Source organism: Nerophis ophidion, linkage group LG14, assembly GCF_033978795.1.
Source record: "Nerophis ophidion isolate RoL-2023_Sa linkage group LG14, RoL_Noph_v1.0, whole genome shotgun sequence".
NCBI lineage: Eukaryota > Metazoa > Chordata > Actinopteri > Syngnathiformes > Syngnathidae > Nerophis > Nerophis ophidion.
Genome location: NC_084624.1, coordinates 10,966,730 through 10,984,768, shown reverse-complemented (window position 1 = coordinate 10,984,768; position 18,039 = coordinate 10,966,730). Strand labels below are relative to the sequence as shown.

The window sequence follows — 18,039 nt, the reverse complement described above, 5'->3', positions numbered from 1 at the left end:
TACGTTCTTAAGGGAAATGTTTTATTGTGAAAGGTCATGACACTCATCAGATACAAAGAGATCTGCTCCCGTGGGTATTTGCTGGGAAAGATATATTTGGAGTTTGTCTAAACACTGGATGTCCCATGTTCTTCTCCCGGTCAAGTGCGGGGTATTGTTTTCACGCAGGTTTAGCGGCGGTGCCTCTGACAGGCTGGCAGGTAAACATAAACACGGGGGATGAATTAAAACCCGGCGCCAGCAGATCGTTTGTAGATCATTAGCCACACAATAGGTGACGCACACAGAGGGACAAACACTTGTTTCCGGGACGGAACATAGTTATATCTCATGTAGATTTGTTTAATAAAAAAAAGGGACAGAGCCTTCTTTGTATTTACAAAAGTGAAAAATACTGAGTATTTAGGATACATACATGTTATACTAAGAAGTGCTGGAGTCGGTATAGTCGTTTGGAATGTGCATACTCGCCTCGAAGGGAGTACGATATGAAGTATATTTCTAATAAGACAGGATGAGGAGCTGCGCCCTGGTTTTTCCTCCTCACGACAGACCACTAACCCAACATTCTGGAAAGATCTTGCTTCTCTCTGAAACGACACAGGGAGGAATTGGTTATTGTCGTGATCAAAGTACATGTAATACACACACAGCACTTTAGAAGAGATGCTACTGAGAAGTAGTGACAAGCAGGGTTCGTACGGGTGATTAAAAAACTTGAAAATACTTGGATTGTAACGTCGTGTTTTCATGGTTGGAAAGATGCCAGAATTTTGGGTGACGTGATGGTAAATGCTTGGAAATGTTCGTCATACTTCTCGGCAGTCTGACTCAATTACAGATGTCCGATAATAACGGACTACCGATATTATTGGCCACAAGTGAATGCAATGCAGACTTGGTCAACAGCCATACAGGTCACACTGAGAGTGGCCGTAGAAACAACTTCAACACTGTTACAAATATGCGCCACACTGTGAACCCACACCAAACAAGAATGACAAACACAATAGAACAATGTGGAGAGGCGGGGCCGGCACTCAGAGCCCGCTCCAAGATGGCGGCGAGGAGGCGTGGCCGACGTGGCGCGCCGGGATCGACGCCATAAACAAGATCGGGTGTGTGGATCGCGCAGCTGGGCACGAAAGTCTAATCTCTTCGCAAGAGGTAAAAGGGAAGCAGCAGAGGACGACGGGGCAGAAGGAGGATAGAGACGAGTGACACCACAAGCAGCAGCGCATGCAACGAGGAAGAGATCGTCGTGGACGGCTGAACAGCTACACGGAGGAGCGAGCAGTGAGAGCGACGGAAGCTGAAAAGCAACCCGCGAAAAATTCCCCTTATTGAAAAATAAAGAAGTCTACACCTGCTCGCAAATGTTTGTGCTTGGTGGTCCTAGGAACCCGCACGACAGCATGAGACCCAGAAACCCCTTGCAGCACTAACTCTTCCGGGACGCTACAATATACACCCCCCGCTGCCCCCAAATTCACATACACACATACATACATATATATATATTAGGGGTGTCCAAACTTTTTCCACTGAGGGCCGCACATGGAAAAATTAAAACAAGTGGGGGCTGTTTTGATATTTTTCATTTTCAAACCATAACAAAATATATAGATTTTGTTGTTGTTTTTAACTTTAGGCTCCCGGGGACCATAAAGGGTCTCAGTCATTACTACTAATAAAACTTCAGGTTGATATGAAGTAAAAAAAAATAAAAAAATAAAAATGCATTTTTTGTCAAAGACAACTTGTTTTTTACAGTAAAACTGAAATATGCAGTTTTAATTCATTATTCATTTTGAGAAGTCACAGTGTGATGAATAAAATCCCATTAAATATAATTGGGATCCAAAAGGTGCCGCACTCATAAAGTGATACATTTTTATTGTTGTTTTTTTTTACTTTCAACACTTGTTACAAGACAAGATCAACTTCAGATATATCTGTCGATTTGAACTATTTTGTTTGTTTTAAAGAAAACTTTGATGTTTTTATATGGGCAACCACACAACATATGCAATATTTTTCCAAAATAAAACATTTTAAAGTGACATTTTTGAAGTAATTGGAGCTCTGAAAATAATTCATTATAGCATTGATTTTTTTGTCTTCTTTTTTTTTTTTAGCAATGGCAAAAACAGAAAAATGAAGACGGAAATAAAAAAACAGCCTGCAAGGCAGCTTTGGGTCAACATTGCAACTTTTTCTCGTTAAATTTCCCCTCATTCCACTTTTTAAAAAATGTTTTTTACCATTTTTTCAATAACATTTCCAGAATATGTGGCGGGCCGGCAGGCATTTAGCTGCAGGCCGCAAATGGCCCCCGGGCCGCACTTTGGACACCCCTAATATATATCCATCCATCCATTTTCTACCGCTTATTCCCTTTTGGGGTCGCGGGGGGCGCTGGCGCCTATCTCAGCTACAATCGGGCGGAAGGCAGGGTACACCCTGGACAAGTCGCCACCTCATCGCAGGGCCAACACAGATAGACAGACAACATTCACACTCACATTCACACACTAGGGCTAATTTAGTGTTGCCAATCAACCTATCCCCAGGTGCATGTCTTTGGAAGTGGGAGGAAGCCGGAGTACCCGGAGGAAACCCACGCATTCACGGGGAGAACATGCAAACTCCACACAGAAAGATCCCGAGCTTGGATTTGAACCCAGGACTGCAGGAACTTCGTATTGTGAGGCAGACGCACTAACCCCTCTTCCACCGTGAAGCCCTCCTGATATATATATATATATATATATATATATATATGTGTGGAGAGGCGGAACCAACAGTCCAACAGAGAGACAGGGCACGCCGGAGCCCGGCCCAAGATGGCGGCGAAGAGGCGGGGATAGAGTGAGCCGCGAGGCGGGGCGTGCCGGGAGCGACTCCACAATCATATACAGGTGGGTGGATCGTGCACCTGTATATGATTTAAGACTTTTCTTATTGGAATATAAAGAAACTCAAAACTGCTCAAAGCCATGTCCTTCCTTGGTGGTCCATGGAACCCGCACGAAAGCGAGAGTCGTTCACAATATATATATATACATGTACACACATATATGCATATACACACATATATATATATATATATATATATATACACGTATATATGCATATACACGCACACATACATACAGACACACACATATATACATATACACACTTACATATATATATATATATATATACATATATACAACTACATATAAATACATACACACATATATATTTATACATGTATGCATATATACACATTCATATATATTTACACACACACACACACACACACCCACACACACACACACACACACACAACTACATATAAATACATACACACATATATATTTATACATGTATGCATATATACACATTCATATATATTTACACACACACACACACACACTATAATTCACGATACACAATAATTCAACACCCCTTATGACAATTGAAATAATGTATCACAATATATTCTACTTTACACAAATTATATGAAGAACACATTTCCATACATGCATTTCCGTAGCAGAATATATATATATATATATATATATATAATTACAGCCAACAAGTTTATTTACCTAAAGAGGGCATGACAGAATATCTATATATATATATACAGTATATATATATATATATATAATTACAACCAACAAGTTTATTTACCTAAAGAGGGCACGAGTTGGAAGAAGGCAGAAATGGACATTTCTGATCTTTTAAAAAAAGGTATTCTACAAAACAACTTAATTTGTTTCACTTTAATCACAACAGCGGGTGAATGACAAAGTTGAAAGGAAAACGTTGATCTCTTGGTCATTTTTAACAAGAATATTACACAACACAGGAGCAAGAAAAACAGTGTTGCACAGTGGCAAGGAGCTAATGGCTGCCAACAATAATTATAAATATGAGTCATAAATTAATTCCTAAATTAATTCATGAATTATAAACAACACTACGGAAAATTGTGTTGTTGCACACCAACGCTTGAAAGTGCATGCAAACGTACATATTGCTTATGGACGCAAACAAAAACCAAATGCAGCTATTTCTGATCGTCATAAAAAAAATGTAAAAAACATCATGATGTTGCCTACAGCCACTACTATATGCATTTACAGCAGGGGTCACCAACGCACCAGGTCGCCCGTAAGGACCAGATGAGTCGCCCGCTGGCCTGTTCTAAAAATAGCTCAAATAGCAGCACTTACCAGTGAGCTGCCTTTATTTTTAAAATTGTATTTATTTACTAGCAAGCTGGTCTCGCTTTGCTCAACATTTTTAATTCTAAGAGAGACAAAACTCAAATAGAATTTGAAAATCCAAGAAAATATTTTAAAGACTTGGTCTTCACTTGTTTAAATAAATTCTTTTTTTTTTTCACTTCGCTTCTTATAACTTTCAGAAAGACAATTTTAGAGAAAAAAAAACAAAACTTGAAAATGATTTTTAGGATTTTTAAACACATTTACCTTGTTAACTTTTAAATTCCTTCCTCTTCTTTCCCGACAATTTAAATCAATGTTCAAGTAAATTTATTATTTTTATTGTAAAGAATAATAAATACATTTTAATTTAATTCTTCATTATAGGTTCTGTTTTTTTCGACAAAGAATATTTGTGAAATATTTCTTCAAACTTATTATGATTAAAGTTCCAAAAAAAGTATTCTGGCAAATCTAGAAAATCTGTAGAATCAAATATAAATCTTATTTCAAAGTCTTTTGAATTTCTTTTAAAATTTTGGTTCTGGAAAATCTAAAAGAAATAATGATTTGTCTTTGTTAGAAATATAGCTTGGTCCAATTTGTTATATATTCTAACAAAGTGCAGATTGGAGTTTAACCTATTTAAAACATGTCATAAAAATTCTAAAATTAATCTTAATCAGGAAAAAATACTAAGGATGTTCCATAAATTATTATTTTTTCAAAATGATTCGAATTAGCTAGTTTAATTAATAATAACAGAGTCAAAGCTAAATTGAGCAAATTGGCTATTTCTGGCAATTTATTTACTGTATTTTCCGCACTATAAGGCGCACCTAAAAACTAAAATTTTCTCCAAAGCTTATAATCCGGTGCACCTTAAATATGGACCAATATTGAGCCACAACATGTCTCGCAACCCCAGCCTCTGCTGTAGCATCTATTCTATGCGCTTTATAATACGGTGCACCTTATATATGAACAAAGTTTTAAAATAGGCCATTCATTGAAGATGCGCCTTATAATCCGGTGCGCCTTATAGTGCGGAAAATACGGTAAGTGTGTATCAAACTGGTAGCCCTTCGCATTAATCAGTATCCAAGAAGTAGCTCTTGATTTCAAAAAGGTTGGTGACCCCTGATTTAAGGTATATGTACTAGCATTATCGTTGTGGTTGTAGTTTGCAGTTTCCTACGTTTTGTCTCTCATCGATTTAAAAATGCTCCAAACATGTGCATTGAAGTTCTAATTAGAAACAGAACCCCTTTTTTGCAGCAAGAGTTGTTTAAGCGAGCATTATTGATGTAACACAGGGGTGTCACACTCAAATACAGAGTGGGCCAAAATTTAAAACGGAACAAAGCCGCGGGCCAAGGTTGAACAAATTAACCTTTTAATAGGGACGCAAACAAGTTTTGCATTAAATATTGAACAAGTCTTTGTATTATTAGGTCCATCAGTGCTAAATATTATAAACTTATCACTTTCCTCGGGCACTGTTCCCCTAGCATTCAAAAAAGCGGTTATTCATCCTCTTCTTAAAAGACCTAACCTCGATCCTGACCTCATGGTAAACTACCGACCGGTGTCTCACCTTCCCTTTATTTCAAAAATCCTCGAAAAAATTGTTGCGGAGCAGTTAAATGAACACTTAGCGTCTAACAATCTATGTGAAACCTTTCAATCCGGTTTCAGGGCAAATCACTCGACGGAGACAGCCCTCGCAAAAATGACTAATGATCTATTGCTAACGATGGATTCTGATGCGTCATCTATGTTGCTGCTCCTCGATCTTAGCGCTGCTTTCGATACCGTCGATCATAATATTTTATTAGAACGTATCAAAACACGAATTGGTATGTCAGACTTAGCCCTGTCTTGGTTTAACTCTTATCTTACTGATAGGATGCAGTGTGTCTCCCATAACAATGTGACCTCGGACTACGTTAAGGTAACGTGTGGAGTTCCCCAGGGTTCGGTCCTTGGCCCTGCACTCTTCAGCTTCTACATGCTGCCGCTAGGTGACATCATACGCAAATACGGTGTTAGCTTTCACTGTTATGCTGATGACACCCAACTCTACATGCCCCTAAAGCTGACCAACACGCCGGATTGTAGTCAGCTGGAGGCGTGTCTTAATGAAATCAAACAATGGATGTCCGCTAACTTTTTGCAACTCAACGCCAAAAAAACGGAAATGCTGATTATCGGTCCTGCTAGACACCGAACTCTATTTAATAATACAACTCTAACATTTGACAACCAAACAATTAAACAAGGCGACACGGTAAAGAATCTGGGTATTATCTTCGACCCAACTCTCTCCTTTGAGGCACACATTAAAAGCGTTACTAAAACGGCCTTCTTTCATCTCCGTAACATCGCTAAAATTCGCTCCAATCTGTCCACTAAAGACGCTGAGATCATTATCCATGCGTTTGTTACGTCTCGCCTCGACTACTGTAACGTATTATTTTCGGGTCTCCCCATGTCTAGCATTAAAAGATTACAGTTGGTACAAAATGCGGCTGCTAGACATTTGACAAGAACAAGAAAGTTTGATCACATTACGCCTGTACTGGCTCACCTGCACTGGCTTCCTGTGCACTTAAGATGTGACTTTAAGGTTTTACTACTTACGTATAAAGTACTACACGGTCTAGCTCCATCCTATCTTGCCGATTGTATTGTACCATATGTCCCGGCAAGAAATCTGCGTTCAAAGGACTCCGGCTTGTTAGTGATTCCCAAAGCCCAAAAAAAGTCTGCGGGCTATAGAGCGTTTTCCGTTCGGGCTCCAGTACTCTGGAATGCCCTCCCGGTAACAGTTCGAGATGCCACCTCAGTAGAAGCATTTAAGTCTCACCTTAAAACTCATTTGTATACTGTAGCCTTTAAATAGACTCCCTTTTTAGACCAGTTGATCTGCTGTTTCTTTTCTTTTTCTTCTATGTCCCACTCTCCCCTGTGGAGGGGGTCCGGTCCGATCCGGTGGCCATGTACTGCTTGCCTGTGTATCGGCTGGGGACATCTCTGCGCTGCTGATCCGCCTCGACATCTCTGCGCTGCTGATCCGCCTCCGCTTGGGATGGTTTCCTGCTGGCTCCGCTGTGAACGGGACTCTCGCTGCTGAGTTGGACGCGCTTTGGACTGGACTCTCGCGACTGTGTTGGATCCATTGTGGATTGAACTTTCACAGTATCATGTTAGACCCGCTCGACATCCATTGCTTTCCTCCTCTCTAAGGTTCTCATAATCATTATTGTCACAGACGTCCCACTGGATCATTACTGTCACCGATGTCCCACTGGGTGTGAGTTTTCCTTGCCCTTATGTGGGCCTACCGAGGATGTCGTGGTGGTTTGTGCAGCCCTTTGAGACACTAGTGATTTAGGGCTATATAAGTAAACATTGATTGATTGATTGATATAACTTTAGTGACATGCAAAATCCAGTTTTAAATAATAATAATAATAATTTAAAAAAATATCAACGGCATATCAAAAAAGAATTTCAATAAAAATGTAATGCCTTTTTTTCGATTTGCAATCTTCTGAGGTAAATATCAAATTTTTTCCAAAGGCTAATAATACATTTGAAAATAAAATAACAATAATGAATGAACCAAACATTCAAGCCTTGAAGTAGCAAGAGAAAATGCATGAATAAAACGTAAATTATTAGTCAGTTTGCTGGAAGTTTCCCGGAAGAGTTAGTGCTGCAAGGGGTTGTGGGTATTTGTTCTGTTGTGCTACGGTGCGGATGTTCACCCGAAATGTGTTTGTCATTCTTGTTTGGTGTGGGTTCACAGCATCGGCGTCATACTCTGGCCCGTGGGCCAAATCTGGCCCGCCGTGTAATTTAATTTGGCCCTTGAGGCAATATCATTTTAGCATTAGAGCTGGCCCGCCGAGGTTATACAGCGTCGGTGCCACTGTAACACCGCTAATACTATGAGTATTAGCGGTGTTACACCGCTAATACTGATAGTATTAGCGGTGAACCGCCAACCCTCCTAAGTTTCCCGGTAGACTCCCGAAGTTCAGTGCCCCTCCCGAAAATCTCCTGGGGCAACCATTCTCCCAAATTTCTACCGATTTCCACCTGGACAACTATATTGGGGGCGTGCATTTAAGGCACTGCCTTTAGCGTTCTCTACAACCTGTCGTCACGTCCGCTTTTCCTCCATACTAACAGGGTGTCACATAATATTTGTGGCTTTTACACACACACACACACGCACAAGTGAATGCAAGGCATACTTGGTCAACAGCCATACAGGTCACACTGAGGGTGGCCGTGTAAACAACTTGAGCACTGTTACAAATATGCGCCACACTGTGAACCCACACCAAACAAGAATGACAAACACATTTTGGGTGAACATCCGCACCGTAACACAACAGAAGAAATACCCAGAACCCCTTGCAGCACTAACTCTTCCGGTAAACTTCCAGCAAACTGACTAATAATTTACGTTTTATTCATGCCTTTTTTCTTGCTACTTCAAGGCTTGAATGTTTGGTTCATTCAATATTATTTTATTTTCAAATGTATTATTAGCCTGTGGAAAAAATGTGATATTTACCTCAGAAGATTGCAAATACAAAAAAAGGCATAACATTTTTATTGAAATTCTTTTTTGATATGCCATTGATATTTTTTAATTATTATTATTATTATTATTTGAAACTGGATTTTGCATGTCACTAAAGTTCTATAAGCCTTGCTTCTTCAATATTCAATGCAAAACTTGTTTGGGTCCCTATTAAAAGGTTATTTTGTTCAACCTTGGCCCGCAGCTTTGTTCCGTTTTAAATTTTGGCCCACTCTGTATTTGAGTTTGACAGCCCTGGTTCACAGTGTGGCGCGTATTTGTAAAAGTGCTAATGTTGTTTATACGGCCACCCTCGGTGTGACCTGTATGGCTGTTGACCAAGTATGCGTTGCATTCACTTGTGCATGTGTGTGTGTGTAAAAGCCACAAATATTATGTGACACCCTGTTAGTATGGAGGAAAAGCGGACGTGATGAGAGGTTATAGAGAACGCTAAAGGCAGTGCCTTAAACGTTGATATTGCCTCAAGGGCCAAATTAAATTACACGGCGGGCCAGATTTGGCCCACGGGCCAGAGTTTGACGCCCATGATGTAACACATTATTTTTTAAATCTTTAAGCAGGGACAACCACTCCAGAGTTCTACGACAGTCTACTACTTTGTACTCACTCGGAGGAGTAGGAGGGGTTGATGATGCGTTGCAAGTCTTGGAGGTGCTGGGCGATGCTGACTGTTTTGAAAAAAAACAAAGAAAAAAAAAAACGGGTCAGTAATGTTGTCATGATTCACATAATTAGTACAGTTGTAGATACGAAACCCAAAACCGCTGAAGTTGGGCACGTTGTGTAAATGGTTAATAAAAACAGAATACAATGATTTACAAATCCTTTTCAACTTATATTCAATTGACCACTAAATTGGCCCTAGTGTGTGAATGTGAGTGTGAATGTTGTCTGTCTATCTGTGTTGGCCCTGCGATGAGTTGGCGACTTGTCCAGGGTGTACCCTGCCTTCCGCCCGATTGTAGCTGAGATAGGCGCCAGCGCCCCCCGCGACTCCGAAAGGGAATAAGCGGTAGAAAATGGATGGATGGATGGATAGAGTGCAAAGACAAGATATTTCATGGTTTCATGCAAAAAAGGGGCATTTTTACCACTGTGTTACATGGCCTTTCCTTTTAACAACACTCACTAAACGTTTGGGAACTGAGGAGACACATTTTTTAAGCTTTTTAGGTGGAATTTATCTCCCATTCTTCAACAGTTGTGGTATTTTAGGCTTCATAATCCACCACACATTGTCAATGGGAGACATGTCTGGACTACAGGCAGGCCAGTCTATTACCCGCAATCTTTTACTACGCAGCCACGCTGTTGTGACATGTGGCTTGGCATTGTCTGACTGAAATAAGCAGGGGCGTCCATTATAACGTTGCTTGGATAGCAACATCCATCCATCCATCTATCTAAGCAGGGAAGCCCAGACTTCCCTCTCCCCAGCTACTTGGTCTAGCTCCTCCCGGGGGATCCCAAGGCATTCCCAGGCCAATTGGGAGACAAAGTCTTCCCAACGTGTCCTGGGTCTTCCCCGTGGCCTCCTACCGGTTGGACATGCCCTAAACACCTCCCTAGGAAGGCGTTCGGGTGGCATCCTGACCAGATGCCCGAACCACCTCATCTGGCTCCTCTCGATGTGGAGGAGCAGCGGCTTTACTTTGAGTTCCTCCCGGATGGCAGAGCTTCTCACCCTATCTCTAAGGGAGAGACTCGCCACCTGGCTGAGGAAACTCATTTCGGCTTCTTGTACCCGTGATCTTGTCCTTTCAGTCATAACCCAAAGCTCATGACCATAGGTGAGGATGGGAACGTGGATCGACCGGTAAATTGAGAGCTTTGCCTTCCGGCTCAGCTCCTTCTTCACCACAACGGATCGATACAGCGTCCGCATTACTGAAGACGCCGCACCGATCCACATGTCGATCTCACCATCTACTCTTCCCTCACTCGTGAACAGGACTCCGAGGTTCTTGAATTCCTCCACATACTACATATGTTGTTCCAAAACCTGTATGTACCTTTCAGCATTAATAGTGCCTTCACAGATGTGTAACTTACCCATGCCTTGGGCACTAATGCACCCCCATACCATCACAGATGTTGGCTTTTCAACTTTGCGCCTAGAACAATCCGGATGGTTCTTTTCTGCTTTGGTCTGGAGGACACAACTTCCACAGTTCCCAAACTCAATTTGAAATGTGGACTCGTCAGACCACAGAACACTTTTCCACTTTGCATCAGTCCAACTTTGATGAGCTCGGGCCCAGTGAGGCCGGCGGCGTTTCTGGGTGTTGTTGATAAATGGCTTTGGCTTGTAGAGTTTTAACTTGCACTTACAGATGTAGCGACCAACTGTAGTTACTGACAGTGTTTCCTGAGCCCATGTGGTGATATCCTTTACACACTTCTGTCGCTTTTTGATGCAGTACCGCCTGAAGCAACGATGGTCCGTAATATCATCGCTTACGTGAAGTGATTTCTCCAGATTCTGTGAACCTTTTAAATATTTAAGGACCGTAGATGGTGAAATCGCTAAATTCCTTGCAATAGCTGGTTGAGAAATGTTGTTCTCAAACTGTTGGTCAATTTGCTCACGCATTTCTTGACAAAGTGGTGACCCTCGCCCCGTCCTTGTTTGTGAATGACTGAGCATTTCACGGAAGCTGCACTTATACCCAATCATGTTCACCTGCGGGATGTTCCAAATAAGTGTTTGATGAGCATTCCTCAACATTCTCAGTCTTTTTTGCCACTTGTGCCAGCTTTTTTGAAACATGTTGCAGGCATCAAATTCCAAATGAGCTAATATTTGCAAAAAATAACAACGTTTTCCAGTTCGAATGTTAAATATCTTGTCTTTGCAGTCTTTTCAATTGAATATAAGTGGAAAAGGATTTGCAAATCATGGTATTCTCTTTTTATTTACCATTTACACAACGCACCAAGGTCACTGCTTTTGGGTTTTGTACTTTTCACAAAAGGTTTTCAACCAGTCTGTGCAATGAAATTCACAATTCTTCACACTGGCATGTTTTTCACTGTTTCAACTCTTAAGTTTTCAGGTCGGATTAAAAACCTCATCAAAGATCTCTCAAAACAGAAACAAAATCAAATCTTTTTTTAAAAATACAGCTTTCCTTCTCACCTGATCCGCCTCCAAGACTACTGGTCCTTCCGGTTCCGAGCGAAAATCCACTTGATGTTCCTCTTCCGATTCCACTTCCAGGCTTATTTTGGCCTGTGTTACTTGACCCAAACCAGGGAAATCCAGAGTTAGACGACCCACTTTTACTTGTTGATCCAAGGCCCAGTAAAGTGTTCAGATTTGAGGTTGGTTTATTTGCGCTGGCTCCGCTTGAACCGAAACTTGGATTTGACCCAGCTGAGCCAAGACTTGAGGTACCTAACCCGGTCAATCCTGACCCAGTTGATCCGCGACTTGAAGAACCTAACCCAGTTGAACCTTGGCTATTTAATCCTGGCAGGGTTAAACCAAGACCGGAAGAGCCCAACCCAGTTGATCCTTGTTTACCCAATCCTGACCCAGTTGATCCGAAACTTGTAGAACCTAACCCAGTTGAACCTTGGCTTTTTAATCCTGGCAGGGTTAAACCAAGACCGGAAGAGCCCAACCCAGTGGATCCCTGTTTACCCAACCCAGTTGAACCTTGGCTTTTTAATCCCGGCAGGGTTAAACCAACACCGGAAGAGCCCAACCCAGTTGATCCCTGTTTACCCAATCCTGACCCAGTTGATCCGAAACTTGAAGAACCTAACCCAGTTGAAACTTGTCTATTTAATCCTGACCCAGTTGAGCCAGGATTGGAGGAGCCCTGTCCATTTAATCCTAATTTGTTTAATCCTGACCCTGTTGAGCCAAGACTGGAGGAGCCCTGTCCATTTAATCCTAATTTGTTTAATCCTGACCCTGTTGAGCCAAGACTGGAGGAGCCCTGTCCAATTAATCCTAATTTGTTTAATCCTGAGCCTGTTGAGCCAAGACTGGAGGAGCCCTGTCCATTTAATCCTAGTTTGTTTAATCCTGACCCTGTTGAGCCTAGGCTGGAGGAGCCCTGTCCATTTAATCCTAGTTTGTTTAATCCTGACCCTGTTGAGCCTAGGCTGGAGGAGCCCTGTCTAGTAGATTCTAAAGTGTTGAATCCTAAACCTGTTGAGCCCAAGCCTGGTTTGTTTAATCCTAATCCTGGTGAGGGAAAACGTGAACCGATCCCAGAACCTAGTCCAGTCTGAAATGAAATGAAAGGAAAGTTAGGAGGTGACAAAAACAAAAGCGTGAGAGAAAATGTGCAATGTTTGAATACAATAAACTTTGACGTCATACAGTATATGACATTTGGGATCTTGTGATTCTCTAGAACTGTAATTGCACTGCTGGGAATGAAAGTGGTTATAAAGTTCATCATTGTGTCACATTTTTTTCTCTAAATGTATATATTTGCATGTAAATGTGTCAACGTGAATGACTGCTCGCCGACTGCTCTTGTTGCAAAAAAGCTAAGTATCGTTCTATCTGTGTGATTTTAACTGTTTTGCAGCTTTATTTACAACTTATCGAACATATTTAATAGTTCCATTTAACTTGCAAATCACCCGATCTCTTGTCTCACCACTCCGCCCTCAGCTAGCTAGCTGCTAAGCTAACGAGGCTAGCGGAGAAAGGCAGCGCCGGTCTGAAGGAAGCTTCTCCCCCGCCACCGTGACCATCACTTCCCGAAGACAGCTGGCACCCCACTCGGCGACGGAAAGTTTCTGTGAGTATGGCTTCCTGCGCTTCGTGCACTTTACTCATGGATAGGTTGGCTTTGCTAGAGAGCCGTGTCCGCCAGTTAGAGCAGTGTAATTTCGTAACTTTAGATGTTGCGGACACATCTGCTAGCGTTAGCTGTAGCGAGCTAACTAGCCCAGCTTGTAGCAGCCCTAATCGGCCTACAAGCTACGGTGTACCGGTTGAGACGCATAATAGATTTAGCCCTTTAGCTAGTCCTACACCCCAGTCTACCGGGCACCACACTTTAGTCATAGGGGACTCCATCACCCGAAACATAAAGCTTAGCAAACCAGCCACAATTAAGTGTATTCCCGGGGGCAGAGCACCTGACATTGAAGCTAATCTTAGGGAGCTAACTCGCAACAGGTCTAGTAAACACGTACGGCAGGCTAACCGCACCACTAGTTATGCGAATATAGTAATACACGTTGGCTCCAATGACGTTAGGATGAGACAATCAGAGATTACAAAGAGAAACATAGCCAGGGCTTGTAATCTCGCCAGAAAGATGTCCAGGCATCGAGTAATTGTCTCTGGCCCCCTGCCTGGGAGAGGCAATGATGAGAGATATAGCAGATTAGTCTCTCTTAACAAGTGGCTGGATAGCTTCTGCAGACAACAGGGATTTACGTTTATTGATAATTGGCCCTCTTTCTGGGGCAAACCTGGCTTGCTGAGGAGAGACGGCCTTCACCCTAACCAGGAAGGCGCTATCCTCTTGTCTCGGAACATAGACTTCGCATTGAGCCACATTTGACTAACTGCACTAGAGCAAGCCCGGTCACAGGCAATTACAGAGCCTGCTAGCCTGGGTATGGAGTCAGTTAAGTTAGAACTAGCCAGCGCCAGGCTGGATGATCCCTGTACACATAGCAATTTTCGTAGAATAATACACAACTCACAAAATGTTTTTTCTACTGTGTCTATGACTACGTCAGAGTTAGACATGCGCTCTACTGAGGTGGCAAATTATGATGCGTTCAGTTTATCGCAGCGCCAAGTAGATAATCTGAAAATTCCCGTCATATCAATTCCTAGATATGGTCGTAATTATTTTAAGTACACTGCGCATAATAAACGTAACATTATTAATATTGCTACGACGGATAATTTAATCAACAACTCCTTAAAACAGCCCACTACCTATAATATGGGCTTTCTAAACATCAGATCTTTGTCTCCCAAAACGTTATTAGTCAATGAGGTCATTAGAGACAACAACCTTAACGTCATCGGTCTTAGCGAAACCTGGCTTAAACCAGACGACTTTTTTGCGATAAATGAGGCATCCCCTCCTAACTATACGAATGCGCATATTGCCCGTCACCTCAAAAGGGGAGGGGGTGTCGCACTAATATACAACGAAAACTTTAACTTTAGTCCTAACTTAAATAATAAATATAAATCGTTTGAGGTGCTTTCTATGAAGTCTGCCACACCTCTGCCTCTGTGCCTGGCCGTTATCTACCGCCCCCCAGGGCCCTATTCGGACTTTATTAGTGAATTCTCAGAGTTTGTTGCTGATCTAGTGACGCACGCCGATAATATAATTATAATGGGGGACTTTAATATCCATATGAATACCCCATTGGACCCACCGTGCGTGGCGCTCCAGACTATAATTGATAGCTGTGGTCTTACACAAATAATAAATGAACCGACGCATCGCAGCGGCAATACGATAGACCTAGTGCTTGTCAGAGGTATCACCGTCTCCAAAGTTATGATACTCCCGTATACTAAAGTAATGTCCGATCATTACCTTATAAAATTCGAAGTTCAGACTCATGTTCGGCAAGCTAATAAGAATAATAACTGCTATAGCAGCCGCAACATTAATGCTGCCACAACGACGACTCTTGCGGACCTACTGCCCTCGGTAATGGCACCGTTCCCAAAGTATGTGGGCTCTATTGATAACCTCACTAACAACTTTAACAACGCCCTGCGCGAAACCATTGATAGTATAGCACCGCTGAAGTTAAAAAAGGCTCCAAAAAGGCGTACGCCATGGTTTACTTTAGAAACTAGAGCTCAGAAATTATTATGTAGAAAGCTGGAACGCAAATGGCGCACGACTAAACTTGAGGTGCACCATCAAGCATGGAGTGATAGTTTAATAACTTATAAACGCATGCTTACCTTAGCTAAAACTAATTATTACTCAAATCTCATCCGCATTAATAAAAACGATCCAAAATTTTTGTTTAGTACTGTAGCATCGCTAACCCAACAAGGGACTCCTTCCAGTAGCTCCACCCATTCGGCAGATGACTTTATGAAGTTCTTTAATAAGAAAATTGAACTTATTAGAAAGGAGATTAAAGACAATGCGTCCCAGCTACAACGGGGTTATAGTAACACAGATACGATTGTATATACGGCGGATACTGCAAATATCCAAAATAGTTTCTCTCGTTTTGATGAAATAACATTAGAAGGATTGTTACAACGTGTAAATGGAATAAAACAAACAACATGTTTACTTGACCCACTTCCTGGGAAACTTATCAAGGAGCTTTTTGTATTATTAGGTCCATCAGTGCTAAATATTATAAACTTATCACTTTCCTCGGGCACTGTTCCCGTTGCATTCAAAAAAGCGGTTATTCATCCTCTCCTTAAAAGACCTAACCTCGATCCTGACCTCATGGTAAACTACCGACCGGTGTCTCACCTTCCCTTTATTTCGAAAATCCTCGAAAAAATTGTTGCGGAGCAGCTAAATGAGCACTTAGCGTTTAACAATCTATGTGAAACCTTTCAATCCGGTTTCAGGGCAAATCACTCGACTGAGACAGCCCTCGCAAAACTGACTAATGATCTATTGCTAACGATGGACTCTGATGCGTCATCTATGTTGCTGCTCCTCGATCTTAGCGCTGCTTTCGATACCGTCGATCATAATATTTTATTAGAGCGTATCAAAATACGAATTGGTATGTCAGACTCAGCCCTGTCATGGTTTAACTCTTATCTTACTGATAGGATGCAGTGCGTCTCCTATAACAGTGTGACCTCGGACTATGTTAAGGTAACGTGTGGAGTTCCCCAGGGTTCGGTCCTTGGCCCTGTACTCTTCAGCATCTACATGCTGCCGCTAGGTGACGTCATACGCAAATACGGTATTAGCTTTCACTGTTATGCTGATGACACCCAACTTTACATGCCCCTAAAGCTGACCAACACGCCGGACTGTAGTCAGTTGGAAGCGTGTCTTAATGAAATTAAACAATGGATGTCCGCTAACTTTTTGCAACTTAATGCCAAAAAAACGGAAATGCTGATTATCGGTCCTGCTAGACACCGACCTCTATTTAATAATACAACTTTAACATTTGACAACCAAATAATAAAACAAGGTGACTCTGTAAAAAATCTGGGTATTATCTTCGACCCAACTCTCTCCTTTGAGTCACACATTAAAAGCGTTACTAAAACGGCCTTCTTTCATCTCCGTAATATCGCTAAAATTCGCTCCATTTTGTCCACTAAAGACGCCGAGATCATTATCCATGCGTTTGTTACGTCTCGTCTCGATTACTGTAACGTATTATTTTCGGGTCTCCCCATGTCTAGCATTAAAAGATTACAGTTGGTACAAAATGCGGCTGCTAGACTTTTGACAAGAACAAGAAAGTTTGATCATATTACGCCTGTACTGGCTCACCTGCACTGGCTTCCTGTGCACTTAAGATGTGACTTTAAGGTTTTATTACTTACGTATAAAATACTACACGGTCTAGCTCCAGCCTATCTTGCCGATTGTATTGTACCGTATGTCCCGGCAAGAAATCTGCGTTCAAAAGACTCCGGCTTATTAGTGATTCCTAGAGCTCAAAAAAAGTCTGCGGGCTATAGAGCGTTTTCCGTTCGGGCTCCAGTACTCTGGAATGCCCTCCCGGTAACAGTTCGAGATGCTACCTCAGTAGAAGCATTTAAGTCTCATCTTAAAACTCATTTGTATACTCTAGCCTTTAAATAGACCTCCTTTTTAGACCAGTTGATCTGCCGCTTCTTTTCTTTCTCCTATGTCCCCCCCTCCCTTGTGGAGGGGGTCCGGTCCGATGACCATGGATGAAGTACTGACTGTCCAGAGTCGAGACCCAGGATGGACCGCTCGTCGGGACCCAGGATGGACCGCTCGCCTGTATCGGTTGGGGACATCTCTACGCTGCTGATCCGCTTCAGATGGTTTCCTGTGGACGGGACTCTCGCTGCTGTCTTGGAGCCACTATGGATTGAACTTTCACAGTATCATGTTGGACCCGCTCGACATCCATTGCTTTCGGTCCCCTAGAGGGGGGGGGTTGCCCACATCTGAGGTCCTCTCCAAGGTTTCTCATAGTCAGCATTGTCGCTGGCGTCCCACTGAATGTGAATTCTCCCTGCCCACTGGGTGTGAGTTT

At 42.1% G+C, this 18,039-nt stretch overlaps 1 protein-coding gene across 3 annotated transcripts in view; it reads right to left on the bottom strand.

Annotated features, from left to right (window-relative positions):
- plvapa (plasmalemma vesicle associated protein a) overlaps positions 1 to 18,039 on the bottom strand; it is a 68,121-nt gene continuing 50,082 nt past the window's right edge. For 2 of the 3 annotated variants that reach the window (XM_061919823.1, XM_061919822.1), the window contains 3 exons: positions 11,987 to 13,088; positions 9,455 to 9,515; positions 1 to 590 (listed from right to left, as the gene is read on the bottom strand). In XM_061919823.1, coding sequence (XP_061775807.1) covers positions 557 to 590; positions 9,455 to 9,515; positions 11,987 to 13,088 — 1,197 coding nt within the window. In that variant the 3' untranslated portion in view covers positions 1 to 556. Of the gene's footprint in view, positions 591 to 9,450; positions 9,516 to 11,986; positions 13,089 to 18,039 lie in introns of those variants that run through there. The other variant, XM_061919824.1, reaches the window with a different exon arrangement.